Here is a 14,116-nt window from a genome sequence, read left to right as displayed (position 1 = left end):
CTTTATGTGCTTTGGAGTGTGGTGTCCATCAGCTCTCTGTTCCAAACCCTTTACAGGAAGAGTATGTAGCTGCCTTTACATGCTGACCTGTGGCTTATGGCAGCCAGCACAGTGTTTATGGACCAGGACAATGGCCCGTGGGTTGCACAAACAGTACAGACAGAAAACGAGGCCATCGACAGACTCCTAGGATTTTGCTGTGTGGCCATATTAAAAGGACCATGTGTTATAGAGACTAGCTGGTCAAAGGGGACGTCAGACCAGTGGGGAGAGATGAGCACAAGAACAAACCAGGCAACTGCAGTGCCTCCTATTGTGGTAGCCACATTCACTCCTAGAGGTCCTGGGGCTCTGGGGTTGGAGGGAGTGAGCTCTGCTGAGCTCTCCTGACACAGGAAATCGTGGCTTCTTTCCTGCACTGAGAGATGCCACGACCCCTGGGAACAGCATCCTAGGACTTTGCACATCTTCCCTGCCCATCCTGCAGCCCTAAGGTCTAGTCCATGACTCCTTCAGAGCAGGAAGTCTCTGGCATCAATAGCAAGCAGCTGCTGGGCATGGTGGCACATGCTGTAATCCCAGAGACTTGGGAGGTTGGGGCAGGAGAGTTGCAAGTTCAGGCCAGTCTCAGAAATTTAGTGAGATTCTGTCAAAGTAAAAAATAAAAAAGGGCTGGGTAAAGTGTCCATGGGTGTAAAACAAAACAAAACAAAACAAAACAATGATAATAATTAAAAAAAAAAAAAACCAAAAAAAAAAACCAGGTAGCTGCCAACTCGGACTGACCACCAGCAAATACTGTTCTCCTGTCACAGGTATGGACTCTACTTCACCACAACCTGAATTCCTTTGGCTTTCCTCTTCTGGCTTGGATGATGTTAACTTTGCCAACTCCTATACTCCCTTTCTTAAAGCAAAATGAACAAACAAAAATACCTTTATGGAACACTCACTGTGCACTTGCCACTGGCCTTATCACTTTCTACACAGTCTCACATCAGAGCAACCCTGTGTACAAGTAGCTACTAGTTTTATCCTGATTTTCCAGAGGAAACTAAGAAGCAGAGATCTGCAGCAGATGGCCCAAGGCCGTGTAGGAAGTGATGGAGACAGGCTGGCACTTAGGTCTCTTATCCAATTAGGCTTCCACTGATTCTTAGGAGTGTAGTGTTTGCTTTAACTGAGCATGGCCCATGGAAAGTCATACTATACTGTGTTAGCAACTCCACAGAAGGCCACAGGATTGACATAGGTGACCGTAGAAGGCATTCTGGGTGCTCTGCTTCTCACTTCCTGGGTCTCTGCTTGTCTAAAAAGCCATTTTACCTGGGTGGGGGGTTAGGGACTTAACCCTATCACAGAAAAAGTCCGTTGCAGCTCTAACTCAAGCATCTGCAGAAAGCAGAGTTCCTCAGAGAGAGACAGGCTGTCACAGAAGATGGAAGGGACCATAGCGTACTCATGCAAATTCTTAGGATCATAAACTGACATAAATATTAGTTCTTTGACAGAAAGAGATGACTTCAATTCTGCAACTCATGGGCACTAAAGACAAAAACGCAAAGGGTCACTGGTGGCGTGAGGTCATTAACTAGTTTGACACTTTGCCACCTGTGGGGTTTTTCATCAGTCTCAGCAAAGGGGAAGCAGTGAATCCCCAAGAGCTTTTCTTCCCGCCTCGGATTTGTCAGATCTGGGTCAGCCACTCCTTTCCCCCAATTTATCCTGCCAGCAGGTGTGTGAAGCAGCAGAGACAAGCTAATCAAAGCTGCTGGTAGTCAAAAATAAATCTCAAGTGTCAGGGACACAGTCCTTCCAGGAGGAGGTGAGTGGGGAAGTGGGAGAAGAGCAGCTCTTCTTTTCTCTCCCCTTTTGTCTACTTTGGAAGTGTAGAGGGAATATGAGATCCATTCCTCCTGGTTTTGCCTGACCTCTCCCTGTATCCTTGTACTCCAAGCATGGTGCCCAGCAGTGTGGACCACACCTAGGAGCTTATTATCAATGAAAAATCCCAGGCCACATCCCAGACCTACTGAGTCAGAGTCTGCATTTAATAAGACCCTTGTGGTTGGTATTTGCATCAAGGTTTGGAAAAGCTCTGCTCCAGGTTTTTAAAGTTGATGGAGTCCTGACTCACATGACTGAACCCAAAGTGCAGACAATGTGATTAACAGGTAAGCTCAATTCTCTTTCCTAGCTTTCCCTTGTTTTCATCATTCCTGACTTAAAACAACAGGGAAGTGTTCCAAGGGTGAATTGGCATTCACTGGTCTGGTCAGTTAAGTGCAAACTCAAGTCTGGTCTAGTATGTCTGCACTTAAGGAGGAGTATTGCAGGCCCAAGATCTGCAGGGAGCCCTTGTAGGTAAGTTGGAGATCTGTCTGGTGCTAGTAGGTCCCTTACTGAGGTGTGGTCTGATTAAAGGATTTTACAAACCTGGTCTGATCAAGTCCCAGTTAGAAATTTCTGTAGAGCTAGAGGCTAATCCTGATTTATGTAGAATTGAAGCAGTGATCATGGGGGACAGACCATTTTCCAAATGGAATAGTCCATGTTCTTTGTCCTCCCAGGTTTATTTCAGGGTGGGAGACAGATGTAATTCCTTGGAAAGAGAACTGCAAGGTAAGGGTTTTGTGTTCCCAAAGTTTGAAGGGCAAATTGGATTTTTAAAATTAAATAAGCCATTTTCATACTCACCAGAAAGGAGTATGGCTATCTTCAGTTAGTGGTCAGAGAAGAAGAGAGAAATGGAAACTCTCAAGCATCAGGCACAATCCTCCAGTTGCCTTTGTATTTTCAATGCTGAGAATTGAGCCAGGTCTTTGAGCATGCTAAACATGTGCTTTACCACTGAGCTATACTCCAGCCACTATCCAGTTTTAGCACGTCTTATAACCCCAGTCCTCATGGCATTGACTGAGGCCATTCCCTGAACATTGTTGAGCACCCACTGTGTTCTAGGCACTCCTGCCACAGCATGGTCAGAGGGCATTATGGGTCAACACCAGAGGTCAAAACCAGGGTGCCCAAGTTGCCTGGCAGCAGAAGCAAGAAGTGGGGAGAGACAGGCTCTTTTCATAGGAGCCAGGAAAGGTGACTCATCACTTCACTCCCAGCCAGCCTCTGTGATTAGTATGCATGGAGAGAGGGGTAATTAAATATTACCCTTGGAGAAGAGGCACTCCTTTTCTTGACGGCGCCGGATTATTTATTTCCTTGAGAGGGTGAGGGAATAGGCGTTTGGATTCCTGTCTGAGCCTGTGGTTTGCTCTCCTCCTTTCATTAGGGATTGGAAGCACAGGTCACTGCTGACCCGGAAGGTGCTTTGGCTTCTTCACACCTTTCTTCTACAAGAACAATGAGCCACCTTAGCCCACAGCCCAACAGCCTGCCCCACCCAAGCCCTCATGCATATTCATCCTGCTTCAAAGAGCACAGCATGGAATATGCAAATTGGCCAGGCAGGAGCTGGTTGGCATTTTGATAATAGCTTTGTCTGAGAAAACCCCAGAGACACGTGCACATCTAATTTCTTTCTCTTTCTCTCTGTCTCTTTCTCCCCCATGTCCTGCTCTTGACTCTCAACCTGCCAGAGAACAGGGAAATGAATCATGGAACCAAAGGAACAAGTTAGAGGAGGAGCCAGGTGTCTAAATTCCAGTTCCACTTCATCCTTTCTCCTCCCTCCTCTTCCAACAGAATCATTTGATTTTTCCCACCAGTGTTGCCAAAATCTGACAATGACCCAGGGTCCCAGCCTGTCCTCTCCTCTCTGTTGGCTCCTGCTTCTTGTCTGGCCACCCATTCTATACCATCTCTCCCAGAGATGAGCTCTCTGCCCTGTATCTTCTAACCTGTTTCACTCTTACTCTCAGCAGTCAAGCCTAAAAACCTAAGGACTGGCCTTGATCTCTGAGCAAGAGGGGAAGGAACTGCTTATCTGCACAGACCAGAAGGGGAGAAAGGGCTTGGATGTGAGCTATCATACTGACAGATCACTAGGACTCAAGCATTCTGTACCCCATCAGTCACAGCACAAGTGACCTTTCATTGCCCACTCCTTTATCCCAGGCAGCGGTTTCTTTCTCCAAAGACCAGCTTCCTTACCCTCTCCTATAGCAGAGCTCCTTGGAAAGCATATAGAGCAATGTCCTAAATTCAGAAGATATGGTCCTGCCCACTTCCCTACAGGGGAGAAGCCCTGCTGTGCAGCAAGCACACTGAGGTTGGAGCCCACATCTTTGAATCTGTTTCATTAAGAACCTGGGAAGGGAAATGTGAAGGCAGGTGCAGGGATGCAGGCAACTCCTGGCATTTCAGGGTCAAAGGTTTCTCTTCCCTTGACTCTGAAGGCACTGGGGGGGGGGGGGGGGGGGCAAGATTTAGGGAGGCAGATTATCATCTCATGCAAGGAGTGTAGATTTTGGACTTGGGTTCAAATCTCAGCTGTACTACATATTATCAAATAATTTTTTTTTTTCAGTTGTGTTGGGGATTAAACCCAGGGACTCACATATGCTAAGCACATGCTCTACCCCTGAGCTACATTCCCAGGCCAAACTAAATAATTTTTGAAAAAAAAAACTTAATTCTTAATTTCTCTTAGCTTCAGCTTCCTCATTGTAAAAATGAGACTACTAGCCAGGTGCAGTGGCTCACACTTGTAATACCAGCAGCTTAGGAGGCTGAGGCTGGAGGATGGCAAGTTCAAAGCCAGCCTCGGCAAAAGAGAGGCACTAAGCAACTCAGTAAGACCCTGTCTCTAAATAAAATACAAAAAAAGGCTGGGGATGTGGCTCAGTGGTTAAGTGCCCCAGGTTCAATCCCCAGTATTGCCCTCCCCAAAATGGGGCTATTGATATTATTAACAATACTAGTAATTCTTCCAGAGTTATCTTGAAGACTCTTCAGTGTCTAGCACATATGTTAAGTGTCAATGAAGCATGACTTATTCTTACTAGAAAACATTAAGGAACACAGAGAAAAGGTTGGACCCTGGGACCGCTCTAGCTGTGGGTGCCTGGTCATTTTTACAACCCATGATATACAGGAGACCAGAAAACAAACAAAAACAAAACAAGATAGGTGCAGTCTGTTCCCAGCCTTTTGCCTACTTTTTACCCTCATTAAATCAGGTTCAGTGATAGCCCAGGGAGCCCCAGGGCTGCTCCTTCTAGAGTTAGTGGCCTCCAGGATTCCTAGATAAGGAGACAAAGCAGAGAGACAGGGGTTGGATCTTATTCTGATTCCTCAGCAGTTTCACTCAAGGAAGTTGGTGGAGGAGAGATGGTGTAAAGTCAAATTTGTTTTTGAGCTTAGAGAATAGATTCTCCCTTCACTGGCAAGGAGACAGACAGTGGGATGGAAAAGGAAACACACAGACCACACCAGAATCACTCAGGGAAGTCGCTCCAGCTTTATGATCAGACGGGACAGGTGGGAGCAAGAGGATTAATTTAAGAGATTTTAAAATCGTTCTGCAGATTTCCTGCAGGGCTGCTCCTACATATTACATGAGCTTCAGAGACCACAAGTTAACAGTCTTCAGGGATGCTACTCATGCCCTCTGTCCCCAGCAGATAGATCTCAGATCACGGGTGGAAGTTGGAGGGATTGTTTGGCTCTGTGTGATAAGTTGGCCTCCTTGGCCCTGGAAAGTAGTGGGCAGTGTGAGGTAAAGAGAGATAGTGTGCTGGGGCTGGGATTCCTATATGCCATGGACTATAGGCAACTGAGTTGGGTTATTGACCTACAGTGCCCTCCAGGATGGGAAAATGTTTGTTTTACTCTATAGACTTGGATTCTCGTTAAGATGCAAACACAACTGGAAGGGATAATACTGAAAGCATCAGGTATTTCAGCTCAGAGCAACTAAACTGTAGATCATTTTGTGAAATCAAGTTCAGTTAAGACAGGGGTTCAGAATCTCTGGAGTGCTATTAAAAAAATGTGCCTACCTTGTTCTGACCCTGCAATATTCTGATTTAGTAGGCTGAGAATGGAACTTGGGAACGTGCAATTCCAAAATGCCTGTTCAGCAATTCTAAGGTGCACCCCAACTGAGAATCCCTGGGATGAGGGTTGGAGAAGAAACGAAGGGGCTGGGAAGCTTCCATCACAGAGAGAGCAAGCACATCTATTTCACCTCCCTCCAAAAGGCGGCCCCATGTGGATACCCAGTTCCATCTAGTCACCAAGGCAGTACAGCTAGGCTGTATCCACTGCTAGAGCACTTGCCTAGTGAGCATGTGCCGGGGGTTAGATCCCGAGAACTGGGGCTGGGGGGCCCAGTAAGAAGTGTGAGTCCCTTTGGAAGCGGGTGAGCGCTGCCAGACTCAGCTTCCACAGTGGGAGTGGGCCACTGTCCAGGAAGAGGAACAGCATCCCAGGGAGGAACTGGAACCTGCCGAACTGACCACTGCCGAACTGGAGCTTCATGGTTGACACTACAGGAAACTTTGCATTTATCTCCTCTAAACCCCTCTATGTGCAAGTGAGGAAAGGTGGTTTAGATGGTCCCTGTGTGTAAATAGAAGTTGTTGGCAGAATCTTGACCAAATCCAAGGAAACCCAGCATTCTTTCTTCCTGTGCAAAGGAGTCATGGGTGGATCTGGCTTTAAATGAGTTTGTGATAATAAAAATTTTGCAAAACAATGACACAACCACCCAGAAATTCAATGGAAATAACAGGTGAATGTGAGATATAGACACCTGAAGTGAGTTCTCTGAATAATAACATGAAAAAAATCAGAAAATGAAAGGTATAATGAGATACACACAACTGAAGGGAATTGTCTTAAATGGCTGATTATAATGAGATGTACATAAATTGTAAGGCTTGTAATGAAATGAAAAAAATCATATTCTTGCCTGATAAGACTGGGTGTAATGTCTACACCTGAAATAAGTCATCTCAGTGTGCTGCATGTAATGAGATGCACATAATTTTAAAGAGTGTAATGAGATGAAAAATAAATCAAACACTTGTCTTAAAATGAAAGATGTACTAAGATGCACACACCTGAAGGGCATTGTCCTAAATGGGTTCAATTTAATGAGATGCATTTAATTTGCAAAGGGGATAAATGAGATTGGCCCAGAGAGAGGCTGAGAAATACAAAAGTATAAGATACACTTGAAAGTGGTATCATAAAACCTGCCTCATCTATGGAATGGAAATAAGATGCTAAAGTGGAAATGCACAGTTTGATGCGATCAATATCCTACCAGTTCTCAGTTCTTTATCCCTCAGCCTGTGATGCTCTGCAAGGTTGAATTATCTTTTGACCCTAGGTCAATGCCAGGCACATAGTAGGCACATATGAAACCTATTGGATGAATAACTGGCTAAGGCATTGTAGTCTATATGGAAAAAGGAAATTATAAGGAGGAATTCCATAGCAAGGAACTTCAAAAGGCAACAGAAAATAATTTTCTGTGAGCAATGTTCTGGGGGACAATGCTGGTGGTAGGATCTAATCTGCATGGATAAAAAACAAAACTGGTGAATTTTAGGTTCCAAGGCTTATGATTGCTTCTGGAGGTGAGATAGGCAGGTAACGTATGAGTGAATATAGTTGGATAGGAGACAACTTGGCAACGAAAGGTAAGAATATAATTTCCACAATCATGTTCTCTCCAACATTTTGTTTCAAAGTCAGACTCCTCTTGGACTACCTTCTTGTTATGGTTTGGATATGAGGTGTCCAAAGCTCCTGTTAAAGTAGGAGCATTCAGAGGTGAAATGACTAGATTATTACAGCTGTAACCTAATTAGTGGATTAATCCATTTGATGGGTCAGTAATTTGAATTAACTAACTGGGTGGTAACTGTAGGCAAGTGGGGGCATGGCTGGAGGAAATAAATCACTGGGGGCATGCCCCTGGGGTTTATACTTTGTCCCTGGTGCCCTCTCTCTGCTTCTAGGCTGCCATGAGCAGAGCACCTTTTCTGTGCCCCATCTTTCCACCATAATGTTCTGCCTCACCTTGGGCCCAGAACAATGGAGTTGGACAATCACAGATCAAACCTCTGAAATCATGAGCCAAAATAAACTTTTCTTCCTCTAAGTTGTTCTTGTTGGATATTTTGTTACAGTGACAAAAAGCTGACTTACACACTTGTTTTCTCATTCTTAATGAAGTAATAGGTTCAGAGAAATATGTCCCTTCTTAAAAACAACCACTTAGATATTTGCGGGGAGAGGAGGGGGAAAAAGAGGGAAAACAATTAATTAACCAGCTAACCGTAGGAAGAACCCCATAATAAATGGCAGCCTTCGTGTTGGTGTGACCACAGGGATGATGAATGTCATAGCCTGGAGAATATCCCTCAGGGGGCAGCAATTATTTAACCACATTGAACTATGGCTGCATGGGAGTATAGTTCTCAAAGTGCCTGATTGCCTGATTTTTCAACAGAAAACAAGAATCCGATGTTTTTCATGTGCAATCTTCCAACCTTTAAATGTTGGTACAAAAATTTTAAAAACGATATATAGTTCAAACAAGTCTGCCAGCTGAATTTGACCTGAACCTTATGCTTGACCCAAGAATCTCTTGTTTGCAAATTTGAGTGATGAAGTTGAAGGTTGCTAGGATGACATCTGGTCCTAATCATTACAGGGATGCCACCAACAACCTCAGTTCCAAATTTCTTCCACTAGAATGTAAACTCCCTGAAAACAAGAGCTTGGGTCACAGTTGCATTCTTAGTGTCTAAAACAGCCTGGGGCAGAGTTGAACGTGTGTTAAATGAATGAATGACCCATGAGGAGTAAGACCAAGTAGATGGAAGGATGACAGCCTTTGCCTGCATTGGGCCCCATGTAAGGCAGCAAAGGGGCTCTTTAGTATTAGAGATCTAGCTCTGGTCATCTACTCCCATGAGTAGGCTCTCCAAAAGTTAAAGGTCTTTCCTGATGGACTGGGGGTCAGTGTCAGAAATCAATCTGTGAACAATTTCCAGGACCCTAATACAGAGTTCCATTTGGGGCTGAAGGAACGCCCCACTCCACACACACACACACACACACACACACACACACACACACACACACACACACTGTTTTCTCTCTCCACCCCCACCCTCGTTCATTGATATGGGGATTATGGAACATCTTCTTGGGTTGGGTAGCATTTGAATCAGGGCAGAGACAGGGGTGGATGCCTCCTCAAAACACAATCACCCATGTCTCAAACGATTTAGAAAATCCTTTGTAGTTGGCAGCATGGTTGAAAAGATGGCAGAATGAGAGAGAAAATCTTAGGAGTGGGAGGAGAGGCTGAGGCAGGACACTCTGTAATTCCCTTGGGATAGTATTCCCTAAATTATGTTTTGCTGAATCCTTGTATATCTTGAATAGATATTACTTGAAATAAAGCAAGGGCAGGGGTGGAGATACATTTGGGGAATAACTGAAACAAAGATAAATTGGTTTCTTTCCTACAGAACTTTTGTAGAATCTTTAGTATACTAATGTGCATTATTAAATTCTATTAGAAAAATATAATGTTCCTTAATAATACTAGGCTAATCTGGCAATGGAATTTTTTTCTTGGTAGCATATCTTTTAATACATGTTCTTTAAAATACTGTAGTTTTCCTGATGCTGGGAGGTGAGGTTTTAAAGCATTTTCTTTAATATCTTGGCGTTCTTATCTGCCCACAGAGGGGGTCTCTGCTGAGTTTGCAGATCCCTGTCTAGGTGATGGGTGTTGCTGCTAGGCTCTGTGAGAACAGTGCCCCAGGAAATCTCTCACAATTGCTTGGGGTCCTTCTGTGTGTATAATCATCCCCTTCTCTATCCTTGGCCTGGCTCTAGGGGACCCCCAAGGATGTGCTCTGTAGCCTTCATGAGTATGAACAAGAAACTCCCCTGCTGCTTGGAAGCAGATTGCCCTAGACATTTTAGCAAGAGTGACCAGGTAAGGAAAACTCTAGTCTGAGATTGATAAGAAAGACTGCCTCTCATGTGTGTGGGAAAAAGAGCTGACTCTGAACTTCTTTTCCCCTGGCATAACCCGGAAAGTTCACCCAGACAGTTCAGGGGTTTAAGCTGTAGTCAAGACTGCATCTTCTTCCAGGTTCCTGGGACCTTTCACCTGTGGGATAGGAAAAGGGTGGACATGTGGAACTGATGTGTGGGGCCGTGGTAGCACCAGGTCAAATGGTGAAAATTCTCAGGCCTGGGAATACAAAGTCCTTTGAGGGAGGTAAAGAGCAATGGAAGAGGACTAAATTCAGAGCTTTCACTGCAGTGGGAGAAAATTGCCAGGAGAGGGCAGTATAGAGCTTCCTTCTGTCTTCTCTCATTTCTTTGTCTTAAAAAGCTAAACACATACAAGTTAAGTGTGCCAGATTTGGCCATCTTTCTGCCCAGACAGGTTAACTCAGGTTACCCTTGTCCCTTTCTGTGGGTAGTCATCTCAGTAGGATTGATGCAGAGACAAGAGTTCCACTAAAAGAAAAAGGAACCTCTACAGCAGCTATAGAAAAAGAGAATTGCGAACCAGAATTATGGTAGGTAATAAGATTTACTGAAAACTTCTCGGCCACATTCAGTATTGGTTTGGTGGATACATCAGAAGGAGGTTGCATAACATTAGGCAGGTGGAGGGGGCTGGAGGAAATGATGTGGGCACCTGTGTGTGGTTGTGCCTGTGCTAGGTGGGATGCTTGTCAAAGTGGTAAGTGGAAGAGTGTGTGTGTGTGTGTGTGTGTGTGAGAGAGAGAGAGAGAGAGAGAGAGAGAGAGAGAGAGAGAGAGAACAAGAAAAATGAACCAGAAGAGGAAATGTATTTTATCCCACTGCACATTGCAAAAGTCTCACGCCAAAAAAGCTAGACTTTCCTCTACCTATGGCATCAAAAGGGAGTAAAAAAATGATTGGATCACCCAGATTATAAATAAGGTTATTTGTTTCTCAAAAATCCCTATTAAAACATTAAATATCAGCTCTTTTGGGGAGAAATACATTCATTTCAGGGAGACCTCAGGAAAGCGACTGTCCTTTTGCTCCACCCCAACCAGGTAGGGGAGGGGAAGCCCCAGAGGGCCCTGAGGGTCCCCTCCAGTTGAGCCAGGTAGCCACTCACATCCTGCCACTGAAGGAGATGGCTAATGCACAATTTACAAATGAAACTGCACGTCCATTAAATTAAATCCAATGGAAAACACACATGTGATCAGTCCTGTCATTCACAGTCATGGGGTAGGAGGGAATAGGAGGATTGGGTGCCAATAGTGAGGGCCTGGAAGTTGGGTTGGGAGCATGTGTGTTAGGGCAGATTGTGGAAAGCCTTCTCTTCCCAGGAGCCCCTGTTCCTCCAGTGCTGTGTACAATGGTGGTGTGCAGAACACTGAGGAGGGTGGGATTAGGCACCACCACAGTCTTTTGGGTGTTATTCCCCCACTAACCCGCCATTTTGGATGTTGATGGAAAGAGGGATGTAGCACCTTCTTCAAACCCTGACTTCTCACTGGACTGATGCTTCTTTCCAATTTTTCTTCTGCCTTCTCTGAAGGATAGAACAAAGCAGGGAGGCTGGAGACTGATGGTGCCAGCCTGGGAGCAGAGGGACAGCCTATGAACCTGCAAGGTAGGAAGAAACCAAGACACCTTGGCTCCATTCAACCCTCTCTGTAGGTCTATGGAGGGACTGGAATGTCTGAGGAGCTCCATCTGAGGGTGGGAATATCTAGGGTAGGACACCATTGTCCTGTTGTTACATGAACTGAGTTCTGTGACACACCTAGGGACAGCTGTGGTCCTCAAAGTCACCTTGATATGGCTCCCAGTCCAGGTTCTGCCACCTCCTCAGCTCCTGGAGTCAACCCAGATAGAGGGACTCCTCTTAACGTCTTACAGGTTGAGCCCACCTGCTGATAATTTGTTTCTAGGAGAGAGAAGGCTCTGCTGGTTCTGCCCCTCTCCCAAGTCCATGGTTGCTGTATCCAGAGGAAGGAACCTAGAGGGAAGAGGTGAAGCCTCAGAGTGAGCCCAGGTCTCACTCTGATTTGCAGGATGTGTTGCCTTGGGCCCTACTCCTCCTCCAGCCATTGGTTATGCTTTTGGGCTCCTTCCTGCCTTTGAATGTCTTTCAAAGCAGTTGAGATACTTTTAGGGATAGATCCCAACCCCCTTTTGTCTCTTCCTTCCCTCCCAAGTCCGTCCCCTGACAAAGGCCCACTCTGCAAATAGCATTGATCCTCCTCACAGTGCGGGGCTTATAAACAACTCAAGTCCTTCTGTGGAGGACCCGTGGATGCCATCTGTCCTCAGGGTTTTGGTGAGTCCAGATCTCACTCCTATCTCTCCATACAGGCTGCTTCACCGGCCCCACCAAACAGAGTCCTCCATGGTGCCAGGGAAGGGGGCCTGGGTGCTCATTGAAGCTTGGTGGTTGGGAAGAAGCAGGGTGTCTCCACTGCATTTCTTCAAGCAACTGATGTGGGGAAGCTGAGCCCCAACTTCCTTTGTGCTCCCTGCCCATGCCTCCTGCCCCCCACCCTGAAGCCCTCCTGATAACACTCCTTTCCTGCTCAGTGATCAGTGCTTCTGGGCTGCCTGGCTACTCCAGGGAGTCACTGTGTTCCAAGCCCAGGTCGCTGACATTCGTTGTCTGCAGCTCATCGGCCTCCTCCTCTAGCTCTTCTTCTTCCTCCTCCTCCTCCATCTCGTCCTCATCCTCTTCTTCTGTCCCATCCAATGAGTCATCATGTGCAGCCATCATAGCCTGCTGCATGGCCATGGTGGCATTGTCTGAGGACAGGGACTGCAGGTTGTCCAAACTGATGGAACCTGCATGAGAGAGAGCAAGGGTCATGACTTCCCAAAGGCTGTCCTTCAGGCCTAGTAACTTCAGTATTGAAAAGGACTGAATAGACTGGCTCATGGGGCGTGAGTTCCTTGTTTCTCTCTCTGAGGGTAGGAGGTACTGGAGATGGAACCCAGGGTTTAGTGCATGTTAGTCAAGCATTATACCTCTGGGCTATATTTCCCAGTCCTTTGTATTTTATTTTGAGACAGGGTCTTGCTAAGTTGCCGAGGCTGGCCTTGAACTTATGATCCTCTTGCTTCAGCCTCCCTGTCGCTGGGATTAGAAGCGTGTGCCACCATGCCTGGTGAGCTACTTGTTTCTAAGGGTACCCAACCTTCAGCTAGATAATACCTGGTTTGAAGTTCTCCATCCATTCACTTCAAACTCCCTACCCCATTCTAAGCAGAAACACTCGTACCTACTATTTACTCAGTATCTTCTATGTAAATATATTAAGAACTTTGGGCTTTCTAACAGTTCTGTAAGGCAGGTATTATTGTCCCAACTATAAAGTGGGGGAAAACTGAGCCTTGAAGAGTTAAATCATTAGCTTAAGGTGACATAATCAGCAATGAGAGTTGGGATTGTCTTCCAGATTGGTCCAGTCTAAAATCAGTTTCTTTAGACTCTAGCTCATAAGAGTCTACAACAATATATGTGCATGTATGCACTAAGGCATGTGTGCACACATGCACACCTCCACCCCACTGCCCACGCTGAGCTATCTTCACATGCCAAGTTCTAAAATGTCTAGCTGATTGAATTATTCATCATGCACTGGGCAACTGGCAGTTACAAGAGTGTACATGGAGGGTGTGATGGAAGAGCTGGGAAAACAAAACTTCTCCTGGTCTCTGTTCACAAGCCAGCTGCCCGCCTTGGTATTTATAGATGGCCTTGGTCTTGTGGATCCAAGCAAACACCGATTGCACTGAGAAACCTGGGAGGGTGTGTGGGAGTGAGGAGAGGGCTCTGCTGAGCTGTTATGGTCTCAGATGACCACCGACTCCCACTCATCTTTGTGAGATTGATTTAAGCCTGTTAAAATGTGTGCCCAAAGCAGGATGCGTTACCACATGTCTGTAATCCCAGTGACTCGGGAAGCTAAAGCAGGAGGATCACCAGTTTGAGGTCAGTCTCTAACTTATTGAGTCTCAAAAAAATTAAAAAGGACTGGAGATGCAGATCAATGTAGCTTAGAGATAAAGTGTTCCTGGGTTCAGTCCCTAAGACAATAAAGGATGCTTTTGCATCCTTTCCTTTAAGGCTTTGATGGAGATCAAGGAGGGTTAG

The 14,116-nt window shown here is 45.6% G+C and overlaps 1 protein-coding gene across 12 annotated transcripts in view; it reads right to left on the bottom strand.

Annotated features, from left to right (window-relative positions):
• Positions 1 to 6,287: 6,287 nt before the first annotated feature.
• PKNOX2 (PBX/knotted 1 homeobox 2) overlaps positions 6,288 to 14,116 on the bottom strand; it is a 269,434-nt gene continuing 261,605 nt past the window's right edge. For all 12 annotated transcript variants that reach the window (XM_079102832.1, XM_079102843.1, XM_079102838.1 and 9 more), the window contains one exon: positions 6,288 to 12,804. In XM_079102832.1, coding sequence (XP_078958958.1) covers positions 12,575 to 12,804 — 230 coding nt within the window. In that variant the 3' untranslated portion in view covers positions 6,288 to 12,574. The remainder of the gene's footprint in view (positions 12,805 to 14,116) is intronic.

Source organism: Sciurus vulgaris, assembly GCF_902686455.1.
Source record: "Sciurus vulgaris genome assembly, chromosome: 11".
Classification (NCBI taxonomy): Eukaryota; Metazoa; Chordata; class Mammalia; order Rodentia; family Sciuridae; genus Sciurus; species Sciurus vulgaris.
This window is presented reverse-complemented; position numbering and strand designations above follow the sequence as displayed.